This window comes from Excalfactoria chinensis, chromosome 12 (genome assembly GCF_039878825.1).
Source record: "Excalfactoria chinensis isolate bCotChi1 chromosome 12, bCotChi1.hap2, whole genome shotgun sequence".
Lineage (NCBI taxonomy): Eukaryota > Metazoa > Chordata > Aves > Galliformes > Phasianidae > Excalfactoria > Excalfactoria chinensis.
The window spans coordinates 4,104,138-4,128,091 of NC_092836.1; the positions used below are offsets into that span (position 1 = coordinate 4,104,138).

Sequence of the window (23,954 nt, forward strand, 5' to 3'; positions counted from 1 at the left end):
TTAGGTGTGCTCCAACAGACAAACAATAATCACTCTTGCAGAAGGCTCTCGCAGGTTGATTTTCATGACATGACGCTTAATGATCAAACCAAACTGTGATTATTTATGTCAACTCGCATTCGACTACAGTGAAGAAATAAACAGCTTTATCTTCACTCCCTTGAAAATCCTGTTCTCCATTGAGGGCATATCAGCAGAGTGGATTTGTTTTGTATCGTTGTCCAGCTGAAGCCATATTGAAGTCAACTGACCGTAGATGGGCATTCGTAAGTAAAAGTTTGCTCACAGATGTTCACTTCCGCTTTTAAAATAATCTTTTTAGTGTGATCAGAGCCCTGAAAGCACAAATCATCTCGATTTTCTTTTTAATGTCCTAGTGTTTGCTTTGCACCCCTGTTCCTGGCAGTGCTGCTGGGAACACCAGGTGGCACAGCTGCTCAGGTGGGACTGCCTGTGGGACTCGGGGTGTAGGAGGGAGCCTGAAATCTGTCCTGGAGAAAGCCCTCAGGAACTCAGTAATCTTCTGGTTACCATATCCTAGAAGTAATCTGTCATCTCAGGGTGGAAAAATTGTAGCCAGTGCTGCTGTTGTTTCTTTCCAGGAGCATTCTGCAGTCCTCAAGGCAATGAATGATTTTTGGGCCAGTTTCCGTGTGAATTGTTTTCTGCGACTTGGGAATATTTTGCTCGAAAGAGCAAACCAAGCAATGGTGATTGGGCAGTGGTGGATCTGCTCCATGGTGGGGTGCATTGCTCTTTCTGCTGTCAAAGCATCTCCAGCCTTTGGTCAGCACTTCCCCTCGCCCTCCACAGTAGTTTGTCCAGGTTCTTGCTTCCAGTCAGTCTGTTGCATCAGAAGGGTTTGGGAATGAAATGTCCTTTTTTTTTTTGCTGTTTGAGCACACTGCTTGTAATGTCTCTTTCCATGGTGGTATCTGCTGAAAGCCCTGCAGCCCTTTCTTTATGTATCCTTGCTCAGACGGGTGCTCTGCCTCAGGTCTTCCTTAGTGCAGTGCCTGATGGTGACATCCCAGTGAAAATGAGCCTCTGTGTTTCACCTGACGCAGTCCTGCCTGGTCCTTCTCGTGCTGGGGTACATGAGTGAAATGCTTCACTTTCCCTCCTGAGCCTTGACCCCAAATTCAGATGGAAGGAGAGGAGTTGCATCAATTCCTTCTTGATTTATCTCTGGTTAATGGTCATGACGGCTGAGGAATTGGTGATGGAAGGAATCCTTGTCCCCAGCCAGTGCTCCTGTGGGCTTCCTGGGGAGAGTGATTTCTCCTGGTACTCCTTACGAATGTATTGTTTTCTCTTTCCCTTTGGATTGTTTTTTTTTCCCTTGTGTGTCAGAAAGGTTATTTGTTCTTCCTCCTGAAGAGACAGAACACGGACAGAGGGAGGGATGGGCTGGAGGAAGCACATTAATTACATTTAAATCCTGTAACTTAGGGCACAGCAGGTGGAAATGCCCATAAAACAACTCATCAGACATCTCAAAGGTAGCAGTTAGCAGCTGGAAACTGGCATACGTGCTTTGCTTGGGGTCTTGCTGTCACGAGTCTTGCCAGTTAATTCATAGAAACATGCGCGAATCCAGAGAGACCCAGGGTAAGCATTTGGGCAGCCCTGCTCCAAATCTTCCTTCTTCTCTTTGCTGGGAGATCTGCGACTCGCTGACATAACTGGCCAGCCGTCCACCAAGAGCCGAGGGCAGCGTGAGGGTTGGCTGAGAATAGCTGTGACTACCATGATGGTAGTTATCCAAATACTCTGTTTGCTGCAAATAAATGTGAAGGCTCTTTGCTGTAATACCACAGCGCTTCTGAAGTCAAACCAAATCCAAGAAAATTGCCTGAAAGACTATGAGCAGCTGAAGCAGTTTGCTCCAGAACTTCCAGATTCAGTCGAAATTGCTTTGTAGGAGTAAAAGTTGGGGATGGAAACTGAAGTGCGGAGCGCTGCTTCCCTTACCTGCCCCTGCGTTCTGTATATCAAGTTCTTGATGTTGTCCGTCACGTGTTGCAAGGGATGACTCATTGTTGCAAAGGAGCATCCAGATGTAACTGGAGAAATTTAATTATGGATTCTGTGTGTTCGTTTGAAAAATATATTTTTTTTTTTCTCTAAGGGAAAAAAGATGTTGAGCAAATAATACTATATTTAGAACTGAACTAACTTACTGAAATTATAGCTGTACCAACAGATAAATAAACATAAACTAGTAGCATGAACCATTAATGAAAGATAAATCGAATGAAAGGAAATGACAAATGTTTACAGTTTTGGCAGGATTTAAGGCAGGGCATGTCTCCTTATATACAGCAACTGTTTTAACAGCTGCTTTTTTTTTTTTTCCCCTCCCCTAAATTATTTCAGGTTTTTGAGTCATGATGCAAGAATCTGGGACTGAGACAAAAAGTAACGGTTCAGCCATTCAGAATGGAGCGAGCGGTGGCAACCACTTACTAGAGTGCAGCCTACGGGAGGTGAGATCAAACGGCGAGACACCTTCAGTTGAAATTGGGGCTGCAGATTTAACACATCTTCAGCAACAGCAGGTACTGTAAGACATGTTACGATTTTCCTACCGACAGAAAAAAAAAACACGAAGCGTTGAACGTCTCCCAACCCCTTTGTATTTGCCAATCAGAGGATGCTTTCAGGACCTGCCTACCGCATTCTGTACATTTTTGTCTGTAGAGGATTGCAGTTGCTGTGTACAGGGGAGCGTTAGACTTCTCTTCTTGGGGTTGTTTGGAATCAGAGCTTACTCCCACTGCCTGAGTGTGCTGAGCGTGGTGGCAGCAATCGGGCGAACCACTGTGTGCAAATAACTGCTTTCCAAAGTGTGTCACTGGGTGGAAAACACACTAACGTTAAGTTTTGTTTTTGCAACAATTTTTAGTATAGCCTAGCAACCTCTATCAACAGAATGTTTTCTATTAGAGAGAAGGGCTGTGGAGGTATCTGCTGTGGCAGAACTCTGGGGTAAATAAATAAACACCCCGTGCGTCAGTGCTCGTCAGTTCAGAAGAAGCAACAAAATGATGTGTCAGAGCTTTCCCTTTGTGTTTTAATTAGTGCATTTGCTGGGAAGTGCCCGTGTTCAGCAGCACGAATTATCCCTATAATACATTTTGTCTTTTTTCTTGATAAAATTTTGCAGCCCTCTCAGGAAATTTCACACTGAAGTGCTGGGCACGTGTCATTAACGTGTTTGGGAACAAAGGCAGCGGTGGAGCCACCGTGAACACACTTAGCCTAACCCTCACTTTCTCTAATGCAATAAGCATTCTTAAAACCTTTTAAATAAGCGATTGGCAGCTGGTTAAGGCTCCCCTAAGCGTACTGTGATCTTTTTAGCTGGTTGTTGAGGAGAAGAAAAACCTGCACTCAAAAACAAACCAAACTCCAGGCTTGTCGAGGAGCAGGGGACCCGGTTTGCCAGCCTAAGTCAGAAAGCTGCCGTAATTAAAGGAGTCAGGAAAACAGATGATACTAAAAGTGCAGACTTTGGTTGTTTCAGTTATTTTCATCGTACAGGTTTTTACTTGAAGTGAGAATACCATCAGTGAGAAAATCACAGCCATGCTGAATTCATTACTGCAGTAGTCACACAAAACCACGGATAAAATTTCAATAACTGCAGGCCACAGTTGAGTAAACAGTTGCACTGAAACTTAATTCCTGTTGACTTTTCCCTCATTCTTCGCCAGGGGCACATTCTGATTCGTAGTGCAAAGACAACAGGGGTTACAGCTTTGATTAATATAGGACAGTAGAAAAGGATTCGAACAGTAAAATATGTTCAGCGCAAAGGTCTCTTCTTAAAAAGTCTTGATATCAAAATGAGTTAATTATGCTGCTTTTCCATAGGGGCACGATGGAATTTTCCAGTGCCGTCGCCTGCCCGCTTTGTGCACAGCAAGGCACAGAGGACACAAACACACACATAGGCGCACACACACACACACACACAGAGTAGGGCACTGCAGACCAGCAACATGCAGACCTCCACTGTTCATCTTATGCTTCCTGTTCTGGATCCTCACCATAGCACCAGAACTATGTGCAGTGGCTGTATTGGCCAGTGGCTGCCTGTGCAAGCAGTGATGGAGGGCAGGATCACTGAGCCGTCCCGGGCACAGCCAGGGCTGCTCTGCTGCAGCTCTGCAGCTCCAGCTCCTGGTTGCTTGTCCTCTGCCAGCCCAACAAACGCGTTCCATCAGCCCTCTGTTCTCCGGTGCTTAAAAGACCTTTATGTTTAGTGGTTGGATCCTGTGGGTAATCAGTTCTGATGGGTAACTTTCCAGTTTCTTAGTTTATCTTAGAAGGAGCAAATCAATTGCAAAGTTTGCAGCGCTTACTCAGGAAGATCTGATAACAAAAGAGTAATCGGAGCTAGCACAAAAATACCAATCTTTATGTTTGTAAAATATTTTTAAATACCGAAAAGAAGAAAAACCCGTTGTTTTCAGACAGCTAATGCAAGCATTTACAGATACACATGCAACACGGAGCATAATGTTTAGATGTTTCTCCATATACAACATATGCTCTCAGGTCACTTAACAGAATGCATTCTACAAAACGCTTCTTCAATACAAATGAATGAGTTCTGAATTAAACAGCTATTTCTTAAGAGCATTTCATTCAAATCTTTTCTTTTTGCCACCTGGCACTTGTTTTGTCTGAGCAAGAATCAGCGGCGCTCCTTCGGGCTGAGCTGCTCGGGGTGGTTCTGAGTGCGGCTGAGCGGTGCAACGCGTACAGCTGCTCCTGCAAAGCATCTGCACCGAGTTCTGGTTCACGTTTTTTGTTATATTTATGAATTTATGAGAACTAATAGCTTTGTTACGTTGAGAAAGGAAAACAGAAATGCTTCGCATATTTTAGGATGCTTTCATGGGTCTACGAACTTGTAAATATTTTATCATGGAAAACTGGAGCACTGCAGACCATGATCCTGTGTCTGATGGGGTGATGTGCGGTGTGAGTTCGCTTGTGGCAAGTGCAGGAGGGCTTGTAGGGCAAGTTTTGCCTTCTATGTCATCTGTGGGTACAAGGAGACGGAATGCAAAATTATTTTGGTGTTAGCAATCTTCTGAAGTGGGGACGCACGGCTCACGCAATGTTATTCTCTGTAATCATGAAGCAAGATACTTTTCAAAGAGCAAAAGTGGTACAAGTGGCTCTTTTCGACCACCTATGGTCATATGGTTTATGTATGTGTGTGAGAAAAACTCACCCCCAGCCCCCACCTAATTGGGAAGGCAGACTTTCCTATAGGGTTTTGGCACCTGCTGGGGTAGGTTTGCTGTCACTGCTGGCTCCACAGGTGGTTGGTGCCATATGGGAATGAATGGCTGATGGCAGAGTTGGGTGCGATGGGCAGGGTTTTGGTGAGCTCCTGTAACACCTGGGATAGTCCTGAGGGCCCCCTGGGTCATCAGACTTCCTCAGGAGACAGAAGCAGGTGTTCGGCTTGAAGTCAGGTGGCGGTGCTCGTGGACTTGTTCCCAAGGTGCCCAACAGGCTAGAAGTGAGGCTGAAAGCCTGGTAGCGGGGCACCAGGTATGTCTGGCATCTCTGGTGACTCTTGGGCACGTTTCAGAACACGTGTGTGGTGCGAAGTGGGTGCCAGAGCCAGCCACGAACTGCAGGTCAGGCTTAGCCAGGGAGCCTGGGGCAGAATGCATGTAGTGATGGGGCAGCTTGGTTACCAGGGAGCAAGAAATAAAGTCGTGGGGACAGACTGCCTGTTAATATAGATGATCACAGCTTTAGCCGCTTCACTGGTTTCTGATGTCTGCAGAAATAGAAGGCTTGATGCTTCAGTTCTAGTCAGGTTTTTTTTAGCTTATAAAATAAAAATTATTTATTATGATGTATCTTTATCCTTGGGACTGTTCATTAAAGTGTTCTTCATGTTGTTAGTAGAGAAAAAATAATGTGAATTGAACAAAGAGAATGATTATGAAGTTGTATGGTGATAGGCAGCAGCAAGACACCAAGTGCTGTGCTGCGTGGTGGCAGGAATACAAACCTCCCCACATCAGTAGCGAGATCCACTTTGATACTGTACCTTCAAGTGCTGCCCCCCGAGTGTATGAACGCGGGATCTTTTGTCGAGCCCAGATTGCTTTTGAACTTTTAGGAGGTAGGACTTTAATAGTAATTTGTTGACAGATTAGCTACAGAGATTGCAAAGAGTTTATTTTGCAGAACTGGCAGGCTCGTATCAGTGTTCGCTAAGGAAAAAAACACACATTGCTGTTTTGCAATTGCTTGCGTTTATTGACAACCTGCGCTGAGCAGGCAGAATTGGAATGTTTGTATAATGTAAACCTATAGCTTGTCTGATGAAGTGTAGTGTACTCTTAGGTAGTGCTTGATAAAAGGGGTTACAAGGTGACTGCGTTTATGACAAACTGGAACAATATGGATGCAACTGGTACATGGAGAAAAGAGGAGGAGGCTTATATAAAGAACTGCAGGGAAGTTTCTTGTCTCCACTTTTGTCTTTAAGCTGAACTACGCTCATTATGAAGTGTTGTTTTGAACTTTCTGAAGAACTTGGGTAAATACCATTTTTGCGTTTATCCACCAAAAAAATCCGTTTGTGTTTTTTACTCTTTCATGCTGTATAAATGAGAACAGCAGTTTTGTCCATGTTCAGGACTAGGCTCTGGTGTCTGTGCACAAGTCAATGCTTTTGTCACAGTCTCACTGACTGTCCTTGCTGTGCTGGTGGCATCACATGAAGATGTCACGGCTCGGCTCTTTAGCTGCAGTTGTTTCAAGAACTGTAGAGATGAGAGGTGTTAGACTGAGGAGAGCAAAGCCCACAGGGAATATGTGGCCTCTTCAGATTTTGTTCGTGTCTAAAGGGGAGGAGAATGTACGTGAAGGGGAGGGCTTGGTGTGTTGTTGAGAGATCAAAGAGACGATTAGGCTAGAAAGAGTTCTGACTGTCGTGGTGTAAATTAGAGTAATGAACGCTATGGTAGTTTTTAAACAGGTTGCTGAGTTTCATCTCTTTTTCAGGAGCCCTTGAGGAGAGGTTACAAACGGCATCAGGAGTTTTATGGTCCCATTGATCATGGTGTGGACTTATCTCCTCCGAACAAAACTGCTAAACCAGATCCTAGATAAAGCCTTTGTTTCGTATTGACATAACTGGGTTAGACCAAATTTGTTTGTTAGACTTTAAGGGAGCGTCCATGTTGAGTCATTTTGACCAAAGAGACATAAAGCCTAATTATTAAACTGCTGTTGCTGTTGAAAGAGCAATAGGAGAGTGTAGTTTAAACGACATGCAGGTTATTGGGAATGTGTCTGATTTTGCATTGTAGTACGCTGATAATTGATGATTACATCATGAAAAGATTGCTGCATTCGTACGGCTGTGCTGTTGTATCAGAGAGTGTGAAAACCAACTTCATGCTCCTGGTAACTTGGTGCTTTTATCATTCAGACTTTTCCCTCAAGTTCTCCGATCTCCCATCATTGAATGGAAGGTGACATGATGTCTTTTTAGTCATTCAAATCTAATAACTTTTAATCTGAAGGTTAAGTAGTGAGATATAAACTAAGAGATGATAATATCAATTTTATGTTCACTGAAGGGCACAATATACCTCTTTCTAGTAGAGGGAAAATTGTGCGTAAAATGTCTTTTGCTTTTCAATGGAAAAGCTGTGGCTCTGAGAGCTCAGGAGTGAAGCAGCACTGGAAAAATTGAATAAGTTTTCACATAGGCTGGCTACCTTGTCTGGGTTTTAGAAGCAGTGATTTTTTTTTTCCTTAATAATTCAATTTTTAGTTGTCTTGTCAGTGACCCATGCTGAGAACATTCTTGCAGCATTCGCTATCCTCACAACTATTAATGTCTTTGTTGCGAGTTCTTATTGACATCAACAAGCCTTACATTTTCTGTAGGTGTGGAAGGGAAAATGGGGAACTACCGCTTTGTTGCTGAGGCTCTTCCTTGCCTTGTTTTATTTTTTATTTGACTTCTGGGGTCTTTGGTAAATAACTGCATAACTCTTAGTTCTCAAAGCACCTTGACATTGGCACCCCGAGCTCTGCCGTCTCATGTACAAGCGTGTACGTGCAGAACCTGGGCCATTAGGTGTGTAATCACCTGGATTATGTGCACAGCCAAATCCAGGAGTCCTCTTTTAGACTGTGGATGTCTATTTCTGTATTTATTTACTTATTTATTTTTACAGTAGCTGCTTTTACTTAAAATCATGCAGTAATCACTCGGGTTTATGCGGGCTCTTTGAAGAGATGCAGCTTCTGAAATATGTTTGCGGGTTTGTTTTCTAACCTCGCATCTCCTGTGAAAATTCAGCAGCGCCGTGTTTGTTCCCAGCTGTTTTCGTAGGTGTGCTCTCTGCCCTTCTGTTTGCTTATGCTTACTCGTAAGCAAAGAAGTTACCCGTTCAGGAGTTCTGTTTAGGGAAACCGCACAAAGGAATGCTTCAAAGCTGCTCGCCAGCACGTGTATACCCTGAGAGAGATGCTCAGTAGGCATCAGATACAAATTAAAGCCTCTTTCTAAGGATTGATGTTATTTAAATTATTAGAGACTCTTCCTCCTCCGTTGATCTTTGTACTTAGGGGTTATCTAACAGACAGTGCAGCCAGACTTGTGATACAGTGAGCTTAAAATGGCAGCGTGCCTGCTAGGGTGGGAGGAAGTCTTTCCTTGGCATGGAACTGTTCCCCATCGTGGCCTTTTTGTCACCAGCATGTGCCTAAATGTAAGAGCAGCCGTGCTCAGTAAGGTCATGCTATGTCTCCTGCCAGTAAAACCAAGCATGTGCCTGAATACCTTGCAGAATTAAGGTGAAGCAGTTTAACACAAAGTTGCATGCATTGCCGATATTTTAAAAGCAATTTAACTTTATTTGGGAACACGCTGCATGCAGGGAGGTTGCTTGGCAGTGCATGTGAGCAGAATTGTGCTGGTTTCCACTAGCAGAGCTGTTGGTTTCAGTGGAGTTTTGTCTGACATGAATAGGTTTAAATGAGAGCGGAATCAAACGCCGCGGTTTGCTGTGTTATGTTCTTCCTCCTGTGGAGCTCCATTGGGTATCACAGCACGTGCAAAGAGTATCAGCAGCATGGCTGTAATTTATAACGGTAATGGTGTAAATAAAGATTGGGATACAAAGTAAAATGTGAAACGCCTGAATACCCCATTAATTAAAAAAAATTAACAGGAGGCAATTTGGGGATGCTTAGTGTAAATAGTGACATTATGTAATGAGAGCTGAGCAGGATGAGTGTTGCTTGTTTTGTTGCTGCGTTCTGCATTTGTTAACCAGGCTCCCTGCATTTTCAAAAGGTAAAATGTATTTCTAACCTGCTTTAAATAGTGCAAATATACCTTTCTTTTTTCCTATAAAAGCTATATATCGTATCTGTAGAGTGTCTGTAAAGTCAGTGTCATGTGTCAGACACTTCTGAAGCCTGGGGCAAGTGCCAGCTTTATTACAAGTTGGGCTTTTCAATTTATTTTTAATCACATTTCTTCTTTTCAAGGCTTTTTTTTTTTTTCTTTTCCTGGGCTCTTGGAAGTGTGATGTTTGTAAAGGGGTGGCTGGAAGGAGTCAGGCTGTGTAGTCCATCCAGCAGCGTGCTGCAGAACTCAGCAGTGCCGTGCTGCTGTTGGCCCCCAGCCCTCAGCAGGGGCACATCTCAGGCAAACAGAGGAGCACGGTGCACAATATGGGTGTAATTCCTTGTGTCTGAGTGCTGGCGTAACCTTGGTTCTCATTTAGTGTCCATAAGGATCGAGGGCTTATACAGACTGCAATGTTCCTTGGCATACAGACGTGCAGGGGGCACTTGCGTGCTTGGAGATGGGCTGCATGTGCTGACAAATGGGTGTATCTCTAACTTTGGGTGACCTGTTCTGATAGAACCTCAAGTCTGAATTAATTCCTGCGGATGTTTTTGGGGCCTTCTTACCTTATTTCATTTAATAAGCATGCTTTTGAAGGATTTGAAGGAATGAAGCTCTGCTGTGGGGAGAGTGGCTGCTGTATGTCTTTATGTTGCTGTGTTGCATTATGTACCCACTCCTACAGCATGCAGCTCCTCTTAAAGAAAACTCGGAGGTGGTTATAAGTGTGTATGGAAAGCAACCATGTGGGATCTTGGTGGAAAGTCCGCATGTTTCTGGAGAGGAGGCTGGATACGGCACAGTTCTCTGACGCTGTGCCCTCAGTTACAAGTTCTCTAAGTGCAGCATTTTCTTTGGTGGGTGCAGTAAAAAATTCCCACTGTGAACGTGCATTGGGCTTGTTGTATGTGTGCTGGAAAGGTTGGTGAGGGTGGGGCATCGTGCGTGAATCATGCATGGGAACTCCATGCTGGGGGCTGGGGCTGGGGCAGGCTGTATCATGGGCTGTGCTGGGGTTGGGATGGACCCAGCCATCATCCCAAACTTCTGGTGGGGCAGCAGAAATGTTTTGTTCAGGTAAAACGTTCTGCATCCCTCATCTTTAATGCTGCATTAGAGGTCCTAAAGAAAAACCCTCCAGGCCAGTAAATAGCAAAAAGCAGACTTGTCTTTTGTAAGTGTTCTCAAAAGAAAAGTAAGCTTATAACACGAAAGCGGGTTTTATTGAATCTAGGCATGAATCCGTATTGAAGCAATAATCCACAAACTACTTTCAGTTTCTTGTCCTTTTAATTAAAGCTAGCAATGGGATTTTTAGCTTTTAAGATATGGTAAATATGACCCTATTAATATTATTGAGTGTACTGCTGCATGAGGTATGGGGATGCTGTAACCACAGGTGTTCTGTAGGGCAGCTGGCAGCGGGCTGTGCTGTGTGACAGACCTTCCCTTAGGGCTGAGCTGCTCGGGTGCCCGGCATGGTGGGACAGGGATGAGCCCTTTTTCACAACATGGCAAGTTTGGGGAACTTAAAATACTTTATTTTCCTTGAGAAATGATTAACCAATTCCTGCAGTTATTGAGGGGGCTCTTAGAAGCGTTTTACGCTTGCTTCCAGCCGTTTAACTTGGGTAAGGGCTGGTCTATATGGGTTTAGCAGTGATTAGTTCTGTTTACAGTATTTTCTCTGGAAGGTATGGTGTTTGCTTTGCAGAGAGGTTCTATTTTTCAGAGTTTGAGCTGACCACCTGCTTTTTTTCCCTAATTGCTTACAAGGACAGTCACTAGGCACAATAAATAAAAGATAGGGTCTACCAAGGCTGTGTCACAGGGCCTGCACGTCAGCGATTCATAAGCTGCGAGCAGAACTATGTGCCTTTCCCTGGGGCAGGGAAGTGCGTGCTGCGTTCCCGTTTGGGATCCTTCCAAGGTCACTGGGAGCAGGCGGTGGTGCCTTTGCTGGCTCTGGCCGATGGCCTCGCTGCCACACGGCGCTGTGAGTATCCCAGCAGCAGGCGGAGCAGCCAGCCTGCACCTGGCTTCCTGCAGCTCTTCGCAGCTATTGCACCTCTTAAGCACCCGAATGAAAACTGAGGCTGTTTGGATCTTATTAGCTGTGTTATCCATTGCAGCCAAACTTCCACGAGTTACACGTGAGGAAAGCTCACAAGGTGAGCTCCTAGTGGCAGCTCTGACTGGTTTAGTTATAGAGTGCTGCAGGAGAGATGCTGGAGAGCCCTCACAGTTCTCCATCTGTCTTTATTCTTTGTGCCTATCTCATGTCATCTACTGGTTCTTCCAGAAGACCAGCCTAGTCTAGGAAATCTCTCTTTTGTTGTTTTCACGCTGGAATCTGATCTCTGCTGTCTGTCTTTACCTCACATCATGTCCCTCCATCCCCACTGTCTTGTATCAGATTGTTGGAGCAGAAGATGAGCAAATGAATGTGTCTTCCATTTAATTGTGTATGTCGATGATAAATCTTCTGAGGAGGATCAAGCCACATGTTTCTGGGCTAGGCTGCATCTCTGTATCCTGGGCCCTGGCCTTTGTCAAGCCCTAAAATCTGAAGGGCAAAACAGAAGGATTGAAAGGGGAAGTAAAACCCCACTTTGCTTTTAATGCACAGAGGCCACTCAGGACCCCCGATAACAACTGCTGTAACTGTGGCAGAGACCACTGCTCCGGGCTGTGCCAAATCTCTGTCGTCCACAAGACAAGACATCTGCAGTCCATTTGTTTAAAGCAGGGAGATGACAAGCACTGAAACAGATGTTGGAAAGCAGAACGGCAAAGTCCTGCGCTGTGTGCAGAGCCCACCGGGCCCCGGCTGTCTGACGGCTGAGCAGCACAAGCGGCTGCTCCCGATCCATGAGCCCTGTGCTTGGGGGTGGGCTTTGCTGGCACGCAGAGCTGCCTTTTCTGGTGCACCTGGGAAGCGTGTATGGAGCAGGATCATCATTCAGCCCCCTCAGATGGGTAACGCTCTGGCTTTCCCAGGCTGAATGGAACCATTGGAAAGCATCAGGAGCGTCTCAGCATCCGACACCAGCATCACTCATTAGTTTGAATGAGAAGTCTGTGTGCAGGCTTTATCACAGCTGCAGAGTGTTTTATCACAATCAACATAAAACAATATTCCGTCTGAATCCTCTGCACCATATTGCCATATAAAAAGCAGCTAATGTCTAGTGATCCTTGGTATATGAAGCAATTGAGGTTTATCACAAGCTGACAAATTATGCTTTGACAGCAAAGAATCCCTCTCGTACCTGATCTCACGCTTCCTAAGACCAGCTTTTCACCTTCTCTGATCTTGTCTTTAGGAGCTGATCCCCTCATACAGGGAAGGTAGAGCTGGCGTTAAACGAGCTCGTGAGACGTGGGGGATTGCTGCTACCCGCCTCACACCCAGAGATCTCCCCCTCTGTCTGCTGCACCCGAACTCTGAGAAAGCAGGGTGGGATTCTGCGGGCCGGCTGAGCTGCCTGCAGATGTGCTATCTGCTAATGAAAGATCGTTCAGCGCAATCACATTTTCCTCTTATCCTGGTAGAAAGGAGGGAGGAATATATGCTGCTGCTTCTTCTCATCTGTTTCTCTCCATCTGATTTTTCCTTTGTGATGTTACAGAGACAGGCGGTAGGCAACAACCTTGAAAATCGTTACTACGTTGCCCCAGCCTTTATAGGGACTTGAACCATTTACCAAAGCATTTTATGAAAGGACTGGCTCCCATATGTTTGGGTGAACATCACTGGACTGCGCTGAACCTCCTTATATCATTACTGCTTATCCAAAAGGATGAAAGGAGGGATGATCCAGGACACCTGGAGGGATGAAGGGATGAGAGCTCCTCTGTGCCTGCCCTGCAGATTCCTCACCTGGCCAGGTCTGGCTGTGCTGCAGATGTCCTGTGGATCCTGCATCCAGCCAGGAGAGCCCATAGGCTCCTTGCTGTTCCTAGAGCTGCTGCCATCTGCGGAGGCATGGATGGGCCTTGTGTTCAGGAAGCATGAGCTGGTACCCAGGCAGTGCCCATGCCTGTATGCTGTGTCCTATCCAGCCCTGCTCGCTCCCTTCCAGATGGGCTCTGCTCTCCAGGTCTCTGTTCCCAACACCCTGGAACAGTGCAGCTGTGATGGAGGAGTTCATGTCTGTCCAGATGTGGAGCTTAACATAGGAGGGAGGGGAAGTTAGGTGCAGAAGGAGGCCTCTGCCCTCTGAAGTGGGTAAGCAATGAGGAATGTTAGGTGTTATTTAGAGAAGTGTACTGTTGTTATTTAGAGAAGTGTGTGGTTCCCAGGTTTGTGCTTAGTGCTCCTGAAGGGGCTGTGTGACCCCAGGTCACTGGGTAGAGCTGGCTTTGCTCTCAGCCTCGTGCCATTCCCTGGTGGCTGTATTCCTTTGTGCAGAGGCACATCTGGTGAGACCTGAAGGCACTGCACCCATGCCCTGGTGGTCCCCAGGAGCACTGACCCAGGGTAGAGCTCTCTGTGCCCACCCAGGGGTGCAGGTCTGTGGGTGCCATCACCCCCAGTACTGCCAGCACCCTGCTTCTTCCTTCAGGCTGTGTATGTGGATTAAGAACCTTGGGCATCACTGTTTCCAAACCCAGTTGTCCCTGCTATAAAAGCCCTATAGCCATGAATGGGCTCTTGGTGAACAACTGCAGGCCAGCTGAAGGCAGAAGGAAGATTTAGGGGCTTTGTATCGGTAACTAAAGATACAGGTTGTCTTTGGTCACAGATTCCTTCAGATGAAGCAGTGGGAGAAGCCTTTCTGAGCCTGGAGCTCAGCGTGTACGTGGAGAGGAGTTTTCTGCCCAGGTACAGGCAGGTTGGGTTGGAATAGGTCAGCACTGCTCTTCATGGGAGCATTTGTCCCGGGCCTCAAAACGAGAATGGTTACACTGGAAAATATTAATAATAATTGACCAGTGGTAGGAAAGGGCTCTTTCTGTAAACAAACTCCGGTGTAATTAATAGCTCTGTGTTTCAGAGGCGTGCATGCAGACGAGAGCAGGGATGCAGTGAGTGTGTCGGGAGCTGAAGGACATCTGCAGATAAGGGTTAACAGCCTTCTGAGGCTGAACTTGTGAACCTGGGCGACTGCTCGACTTGTTTGTTTCAATAAAACTTTTGTCTGTGCTGTGTACGGGTTTTATAGCATGTGTCTCTCATTCTCCAGGAAACACTTCAAGTCGGGTTTTTAATATCATGTTGGTAGCAAAGTATGAAGGACAGAGGACGTAACAGAGAAGGCAACTTGCTAATGCAAAAGCAGTGTACTGAAAGTCACTTTTATTTCTTATTTATAATCTACATGCACACTCTGGATAATAGATGACAACGCTCATTCAATACTTTAACTTCAAAGCAGAGAGAAGGCATGGATGACAGAGCTGGGAGCTGGAACACAAAGGTACTAACAACAAGAGGAAAAATGCCTGTTTACTGGATTGCATTTGTTAGCACGCTGTCTTCAGATATTGTTCCCCCAGGAATAGTGAGAATATGTGCTGCATGAACAATGATTTAACATCTGAAAATGGTACTTAAAGAGTTTTCTGTCTGGTAGTAATGTGATGAAGGCTTCTGAATGGAACCTGGGGACTTCATTTCTTCTATTTATCTATATGTCTCTCTGGTTTTAGTCAGTGGTAATTGCATATTTAACCCCTTAAACAGGTTTAACCCTCTCAGCACCAACTTTTTTTTTTCTTCCTTTGCTCTCACGTCTGCTTTTGTTACACTACAGCTGTGCCGAAGCATTCCTGGCCAGAAATCAGACAAACAAAGGGGATTTGGGAGAAGTTGTGGCCAGGGCAGCACACCGAGCAGAATACCAGGCTCCTCCTCTGCTTCTGCCTTTCCCTCTGCTTCCTTTTTAAGGAAAGCAGAGGATAATAGCAGCCACGGAAAGTGTTTTAATGGGATTCAGTGCGGCTGGGAGCCGTATAGCAGAGAATGAGAGCAAGAAAAAGAGCTGCAGTGAGGGGGGGTGTTGCAGATAGGGAGGTGAATCAACAGTACGAATTTGCTGCTTACTTCAGCACTCTGCTTCTCTCCATCTCTCTCAATTAGCACTTGTTCTGGGGGGCTTGCTTAATAGCTTATGCGAAACAAATATTAACATAAATTGTTTAATTATATCAAAATCCTGAATTCCTCCAAGACGAAAAATTGTTTTTAGCAGCGAGTTTGTCTGCAGTAAAACATCATTGAGTTAAAGTAAACGAGCTCTAAGGAAAGCCGTGAGATTGTAGCTGAGCTACTTTTACAGTTTATTTTCATGGTATTTAAATTATGATACCAGTGGGTATTTTTAATTAGTGCCTCTTTAAAGTGTGCACTTGTCTACATAAGCCACTTTGGCAAATTTGACTCATTCATACAGCGGTTGCTGTAAAAGAGGCCAGCACAGCCTGCAGGAATTGGAATTAAAAGTTTCTGCAAGCTGTTGTCGACATGACCACATCTCATTAACTTAAAAAATGGAGATTATTTGCCTGAAAGCTTGATTTGACTAACAGTAATCAAATATTAGGCTCAGTGGAGAAGGAGGAGGAAAAGCAGCTTCGCTGTTGTGATCTGTATCCTTAAGTGTTGTTTGGTTCACGTTAAATAGCGATGTCATATTTCTGCTTTGACACACGTAATGGGGGGAGAAATAAGGAGGCATGGCTCTGAGAATAATCCGGGCTTAGTTCTGCTCTGCGTTCTGACAGGACTATTTACCGAACTGACCGAAGATAAATATAATTTCTCTGATGATTCTAACAATAAGTAGTCAGAATTAATTATCTCAAATAGTTTCCACTGAATTATCAAAGTTTAAATACTGGAAATTGCTCCTATCTCATGATTATCTCTATCAGCTGTTAATAGGCATGAACCTTGAATTTGCACCGTCAAGTCGTTTAATTGTTTTAACAAAATATGAGGAGGTGGGCTGCAAAAATCTGCAGAAAATCAACCAAATTGGGAACTGCCTTTCTTATCTTGTGAGTTCTCTAAGTAGCTTGTAAAATGGAATAGCTGAGGCAAAAGAGCACCTCTTTTGTGCTCCGGTTACGGTAGGGGGGTATGAAATCAAAACAGCTCGGGAGAGAAGAAGGGTCGGAATGGGGTGTTTGTGCTCCTCTTAGCCAGGGACAGTGCCGTACCTCCATGGAAGCTGTGGCACGAGTCACAGAAAAACAGGGTGCAGTTAAACAAAAGATGATAAAGTCTTGTGCCTTTTTATGTCTTTGAACCGCGAACATGTGCTGCATTTTACTAAAGGAACATGAGCCTTGAATGTAAGTAACTGGTTTTTGCATTAGGTACTCCCCGGAGGTAGCAGAAAAATATCATGTCCCTGCATGAAATGCGAATGTGAAATCTACCAGAAAGAAATATTTATGACCATTTTATGCTTGATTAGACTTGGATGACATCTGTTAGAAGACAGGGACTGGACAAAGAGAGAGACGCTCGGGGGCAAATGTTAACAGAGTTGTTTAGATGATGCTGGGGCAGGAGCGTCCATTTACTGCCAGGCAAAACATAGGAATTGTGTTAGCGAGAGTGCAGCTGACAAGAATTCGCTGTGATGGAGACACTGTAAACTGACTGGCTGGAACAGTAAAATGCAGCTGTTGATATTCACTGCACTGCCACGATTTATGGCCAGGTATCTCGGCTAAACACAGATACTGTAACTTGCAGGGAGCAGATGCATTAACAAAGTTATATAAATGTGAGTCAGCTATAAAAAAGCGACATCTCCACTTTTTAAAGTTGTTATTCCACCAGGCTGCATGTCGAGTGGAAAGGACTTAGAAGGAATAAAAAGGGAAAAAAAATATATATATATAAAAAAAATAGCAGGATTTTCTTTTTCTCGAAGCCTGTGCAGATCGTGCTGCTCTGTTGCAATGGACCCGGCCCTTTGCATTCCCTGTGCTGCTCCATGTGGGGCTTTTCCCTCCCCACCCCAATCCTGCTTCTCCTCGGCCTTTCCTGTGCTGCATCCCACCCCGCCGTGTCGATCTTTAACCGCAGAGCAGGACGGCTCATGGCTTGTTAGCCCGGTGTGTTTCTAATGTGAGCCTGTTGTTTACCATCTCGGCAGCAGTGGGTTTTATGGCTGGAGGTACAAACACTCGCTTCGCTCTGGGTCTCTTCCCAGCTTTCTTTTCCTGTAAATTTTCTCTGTCTGGAATGCTTATGGGAAATGTTATTTTGTTTTTGTTTGCAACAGCTCCGTTGTTTTGATTTTGTCTGAGTGGTATGGAAAACAGTACGTCACTTGGAGTGGGTGTTTTGTCTATTGGCCATTTGGCTATTGCACATATATTTCTCATACTTGTTACATGATGACAAGGGAACCCAAATGGCATAATTTTTCCAGTTGGATTTTGCTTTCCAGTGTAATAATAGTGAAAGGAAAACAAAGTTAATAGATTTAGCAGTTTTGATACCGCTCGCATGCTGATAGATGCCTTCGGATTTTTTTTCCCTGTGGCTAAGGATCTATTTAGACAAAGGTCAGATTAATGCATGTATCGGTTTCTATAATAAACTGCATAAGGATTAGGTTACCCATTTTGCATACAGTTGTGAAAAACTGTAATTTAAGTACCCGAGCCCATAAAAGGGTAATAAACAACTTCAGTGCCATCAATATGATTGGTTGAGGGCACTTTTTCTCTGATTGTGAGGCAGTACGTAACAGAAGTGGTAGCAGCAGATGCCTTTTAATTGAAAAACGATCTGAAATAAATTTTGCACTTGAAAAGAGAATGTGGCATCCTCCATCCGAGTGCTGTGCTGGAGAGACGTGAGCAGAACATACACCCATCCTCGTGTAGTATTTACTGCGCTGGGGAAGGATACTGCAAGGCAACAGAATGCAGCTTTAGGACCGGATAATTTTTATGTATAGTGCAGAAATATAAAATGGAAAGTATGATTAATTTTTCAATTTCTCTCTGCAGATATCTAATAATTGCGCCCATGGACTGCCAAAGGCTCCCATTAAAGATTTAAAATGCAAAGAAAGGTAGAATCAAAAAGATGGTATTTTGGATTAAATAATGTAAAATAACTGTAGGGCAATAGCAAAGTGAAAAGCTATTGGCAAAATAAGAGCGTGGTGTCAACTCTCCTTGAGACAGACTTAAACATTTAGGCGTTCACGTTCATCTTCTTGTAGCTGGGATTTTGACCCACATGCAGCAGGGCTGCTTAAGCCAGCTGTGGCGTTAAAGATATATTTGTAAGCTTTCAGGTTTTACTGTGCATGTCCACAACAGAGTGATGAAAAACGCAGCACGTGATGCCTTGTTATAAAAATCTACATGGGCAGAGTGGCGAGGGCTCACATTTGTTGTGCAGCATTTAAGACTGTGTTAGCAAACTCCGTGGCATAACGTGTTGCTCATTAAGTGCCAACAGATACGGCGTGGCCAGCGAGCATTTTGCAACAGCTTTGTGGCAATGTGCTGTTTTTGTTAAACCTCAGGAAAGGGGATGCTGCAGCCGTAGCGTAGAGAGGCTGTCAGAAGGGTCCAGCTGGACTTTTCCTCCCTTTTCTGTACTGTCTTTATCACTTTGCTCAGTTCCACATAATAACATCTTCATCTGAGATTGCTGTGGCACAGGGGAACTGCATTTGTTGATCAAATTTGGCTGGATAACACTGTGATCTCGTATCCTGAAGTGCGGAGATGTGCCTGGAATACGCAAGCATAAAGCTGGCCCCTTGATTGATTGATTCTGCCTGTCACAGAACAAGATAACTGGATCAGTAAATACCCTGTGCACTTCAACTTCATCTACACAATCAAAAGTGAGGGCATCATGGGGCTGAAAAGCACCGAGGCATGATGGGAATATCTACATTTCAGAGTGATAGCCAGGAACTCGCAGAAAGAGAGGAACAGAAGGAAAAGAAGATTTTCCTGTGTGTTTATACACGAAGAGCAGTGAAAAGCGCATTAATTTCTGTGTGTTTGCAGCGTGTCTGTCTCTCCGTGGATTTATTTCAGCTTCACGTTGGTGTAAGGCTGCTGCTGGTGGTGGTGTGAAGCCAGCATAAGGCAGGAGTAAAACAGATGAATCAGACCGCGGGTATTTCAGGGAAAGGATGTTATTTGGGGGCTCTGCTGGAAGGTGGCATCTCGTCGGGTAGAGCCTGCTGGAGTTCTGCAGCCGGCTGAGGCTGCTGGCTGCTCTGGCAGCTCCCAGAACTGCCCTGAGCACCCTGAGTTCCTAGCACGGGGTCCAGCCCGCTTCATGGGCAGTCCAGGATGTGTTTTAATCGAGAAGAGCAGAGACACCAAAACTAAAGGGCTAGGGATGGCAGGAGGCAACATTTACATGAAAAAGCCGCATTTTAATGCAAAAGAAAATAGAATATGAGCAAAGCAGGCGGGATTCAGAGAGTTTCAGTGTGTTTTTCCTCCTTGTTACAGTGATACTGGGCTCCGAAAGCACAGCTCCTGCAGAACTCAGTGCAGGGCTGAGGCTGGGGAGCCCGTGCCGTAGATGCCATGGGCTCAGCTGCCCCAGCATCATGCATAAGGCAGGATCACTCGAGCATCAGGTGCTGCCTGTTTACTTGGAATACGAGTGGGTTGTTTGCCCCTAGGACTGTCTCTGCATGGCTGTGGTTTCAATAGCTGCATTGCTCCCAAGTATGAAAGGATGAGGCAGTTGACTGTGCGCTCGCTAAATGATCACTGCGTGTCTCTCTGGACTTCCTGACATCCCCTGTATTGAGGAAGGTCACAAACTGTATTATAGGGTACTTTGCATCTGCTTCCTTTCCTTATCTGCGTTGTGACAAAAGTTGGCCACTGGCTCCAGACTGTTGCCTTGTTCCTGAAACGTGGCAAAACTGAAGGGGGCCTTTAAACAAAGTCCAGCCATGAAATAATCCGCTATTCAGGCACCCTCTAGAAATACAGAAATTGATAGTAGCCGCAGAGCAGTGGCACGTCAGCCAGTCAGAATTGTTCTGCAGAGAAAATACAAAGAGGAAAATCTTGCACCTGTTAATTTAAACATGCTGACTACAGGTATTGGCTACTTATGACTTCGGAAACACAGCAGATGGCAAAAAAAAAATGGCAGTACCCCACAACAGCCAAAGATTGGCTCAGAGTAGCCCATGACCACAACATAAAGGAAGTTTTCAATGCTAGAAACCGTCGTGCATCATTTCTCAGTGAACAAAAGGTAAGGCACAAGGTGGGTAGCTTGTGGGATGCAGAAATGAAGTTACGAAGACAAGGGCTGCAAGTGGCCTGAGCCCTTCTAAAGGAAGCAGGGCTTCCTCTGCCTTGTGCACCTCTATCCTTGTTCCTTTCTCTCCCCCCGTTCCTTCAGCTGTGTGGAGGTTGTTTCCATGAAGCAGCTAAGTGAGAAAACTCCTGGCTGTGACATGGCGACCGAAGGTGCTGCGAGTTCATGGCTCTGAGGGTGGTTCTGCACCCCTCCGCCATGGCCCGTGTTTTCTTTGGCAGGAGCTTTTGACAGGGCTGACGTATTTATGCACAGAGCTAGTGTTTAGCTTGGAATTTTACACATATGAATGATGAACTAAACAGAACTCATTTATTTTTTTCCTTCCTTCTGTAGCTTTTTTTTCTTTGAAACATGAGGTTATACACTGCAGACAAGTCCCGGCATATCCACCCTGTGCTTGACCACCAGAATTAATAACTAGCCACATTCCTTGATGATTCTATAGGGATTGGAAGCTAGGCAGCCGAGTTTGCTATGCAAGAGAGTTAATAAAAATTTTCATTGCTGGAGGAAAGCTTATATACAGTAGTCTGTTTGTCCTGTATTTCAACCACCTGAGTCAGAGCCAAAAAAGCAATTGTCTACTACATATTTCAAACAGATGCTGAGGGGTAAAAGGAGTGACTAGAATTCACAGCAATAAAATGCTGCCTCTTTAAGTTCCCTTGAAGGAAGTGAACCCATAAAATTTTTGCTGCTGACTTGTTTGTCCAGTTCTTTGAAGTATTTAACATTAATTTAGTCTGCAAATCATTGCCACCTCCATTTTTCATTGAAGTATCGTAGGCCTGTTAAACACATAACCTTGGAGTGGGCAAAAACCCGATGGCTGTAGCAGATATATTCATTTAGCAGTTATCCATTTGAAAGCTTATTACTGAAGCGGGTGGTACGGTGTGCTGTGGGTGTTGGCAAAGGAAAGCATTCTGAGTGAGTGAGTTTGTTTTGTGAGTGCTGATTCCACTTGCAGCAGGTAAATGTGCTGTAAGTGGTGGGCTTTGCCTGTTTCCCCCTCCGTCGCCCCTTTCTGTTCCTTACCCCGTGGCAGATCAGGGGTGGGATGGGATTCAGTGGGGAACGTTTGCCTGTTCTGTGCTTTGGGCAGTTTCTCCTGAAAATGGAAACGGTCACAGCCTGTCTCAGATGTTCTGTCTTTGAAGCTGTCCTCAGGCTCAGGCAGATGTAACATCCTTGAGGTCATTCTCCCTGCTTTTCTTTTAGGGATGGTTGGCATCGGTCAGCATGTGATGGCTGCCCTGTCAGGTTACTGTTATTGCTTTGGGATCCTGACCAAGAGCCTCCTTGTGCCCCCCTTGTTGGCTTCTTCCATCTAAACTCAGGTTTTCTCCCCACTCTCTGCCAGGGCAAAGGGGCCGAGCAGTCCCATCCCTGTGCTTTGCCCATGGGGCTGCAGCCAGCACACAGCGGTGGCCCCAGTGCAGGACATCAGCTGTCGGGGTGAGCTTGAAAGCACTGCCAGGCTTTGGCTGGAAAAAATATCAACACACAGGGTGTCAATTGGAAACCAGCAGGGTGGCAATGCTACTGCGCCACAGTGGGAATACAGCAGCCTCAAGGCCCTTTGCGCGATTGGTGACACACTGGAGATATTGTTAAATTACCTTTTTTATTGGTTCTTGAGTCTTGTGTCTTAAAAGACTATTATTTGGAAGAGGTCGAGAGAATCCTTCTGTTTAGCTTAGAGATGCAAAACATGGATGTGGATCTGAACCTGGACTTCTCTGAAGTCTGGGCAGCGTCTGGGCTGGGTTTTGGGCTGAGCTGATGTGGGGAGCTTGCAGGGAGCTGCTGACCCGCACCCAGCAGGGCCGTGCCTGGTGTGCAGGGGTGGCTCTGCTCCTTTCTCACTAAGCAGCCTCTATGGGGCACACAGAGCGTGTGTGAGGAGGGGCAGAGAGTGTGTCTTAGGGAGAGAAATCGAACAAGTCTGTTAAGTGGGACCTACAGGTGAAATGTTTCCATGGGGTTCCATGGCTGTTTAAGGATTTAAGGGAATGTTTGTGTTTGGTTTTGTTTTCAGCACCAAATAATGAATACAAGTATTTACTGATCTGTAAACCCACTGACTGTGATGTGGAGGGCCAGGAAGTGTTGGAGCTGGGTTGGGCTCAGTAGCCAAGCAGAAAAAGGGCTTCTTGCAGCAAGTTCTTCTTTGAAACGTTTGGGATTCCTCATGTTTGTTGTTCATGAATGTTGTTTCTGGCGTTGAACTTCCCATGTCCCAGTGCCTTTCCCCATCTGTAGAGTCAGGGTGGTGGAAAACGGGCTTATTAGTATTGTTGAAGGACTTCAAGATCATTTCAGAGAGGCTGAGTATTGCTAGCAGACCATGTGAGAGCTTGGGGTACAAGGAAGGAAGGATCAAGGCACTGGTGAAACACTTAGTTTAGTTCCACCACTTCTGGTTAATGCTGTGCAGCCAGCACCGTCCCAAAGTTCACATCAGCTCCCAGCATGGGCTTCCTCTGCTTGAATCCCACGGGTTTGTGTATTACAAACTCCCTTTCAATGCTGTAAACCCTTTGAAAGCAGCCCCTGTGCCTCCTCTGTGCTCCTGAGCTGGCTGTCTGGTGGCAGCAGCAGTTCAGCGTGGTTGCTGTAGCACTCTGGAGGAGTGGGGAAAAAAATGGGAGGAGATCATGGTTGGCTAATGAATGTCAGTGCCTTTCCATTGTATGCTAACTCCTCAGCAGCCAAGAGTTGGTAATTGGATGTTTTGCAAGAAAATCGATGATGTGAAGCAATTGCTGAGGTATCTTTAGATTTTGATATTTTTGTCTGCATTGTCAATTAGTTTATCTGATAGAGCAGTATTTAAATGAAGAAAAACAGCATGAGGAAGTAAGAGGACAGATGACAGCTTGTTTCTTTGTAATTTTCCACCAAAGGCAGAGAGATGACCATAATCTTTTTAAGCTGCATTTCCCTTTTTGGCACCCTTTTATTGCCTGTTGTCCTGTACCGGAGCTGGCACTGCTGGGGACATGCGTGTCACACAGGGTCAGAATGGGCAGGAGCAGAGCCTGGGAACCCCTGAGCTCCAGTAGCTGAGCATTGAGATTTGGAAGCCATGGGTATAGAGGGAAGCAATAAGGATGCAGGAGTGCATCACCTCTGGCTGCTCGTGGGCTCTGTTGCTTCCCCAAGAGGGGTGAGATTAACTAGTCCTTGTAACAGAAATGCTCTCATTTTTAGGGTGGCAGAAGTTTCTTTCAC

The 23,954-nt window shown here is 45.3% G+C and overlaps 1 protein-coding gene across 15 annotated transcripts in view; it reads left to right on the plus strand.

Annotated features, from left to right (window-relative positions):
- Positions 1 to 23,954, plus strand: part of FOXP1 (forkhead box P1) — a 341,511-nt gene that overhangs the window by 190,755 nt on the left and 126,802 nt on the right. For all 15 annotated transcript variants that reach the window (XM_072346976.1, XM_072346974.1, XM_072346977.1 and 12 more), the window contains one exon: positions 2,380 to 2,561. In XM_072346976.1, the coding sequence (XP_072203077.1) occupies positions 2,391 to 2,561 (171 nt within the window). In that variant the 5' untranslated portion in view covers positions 2,380 to 2,390. The remainder of the gene's footprint in view (positions 1 to 2,379; positions 2,562 to 23,954) is intronic.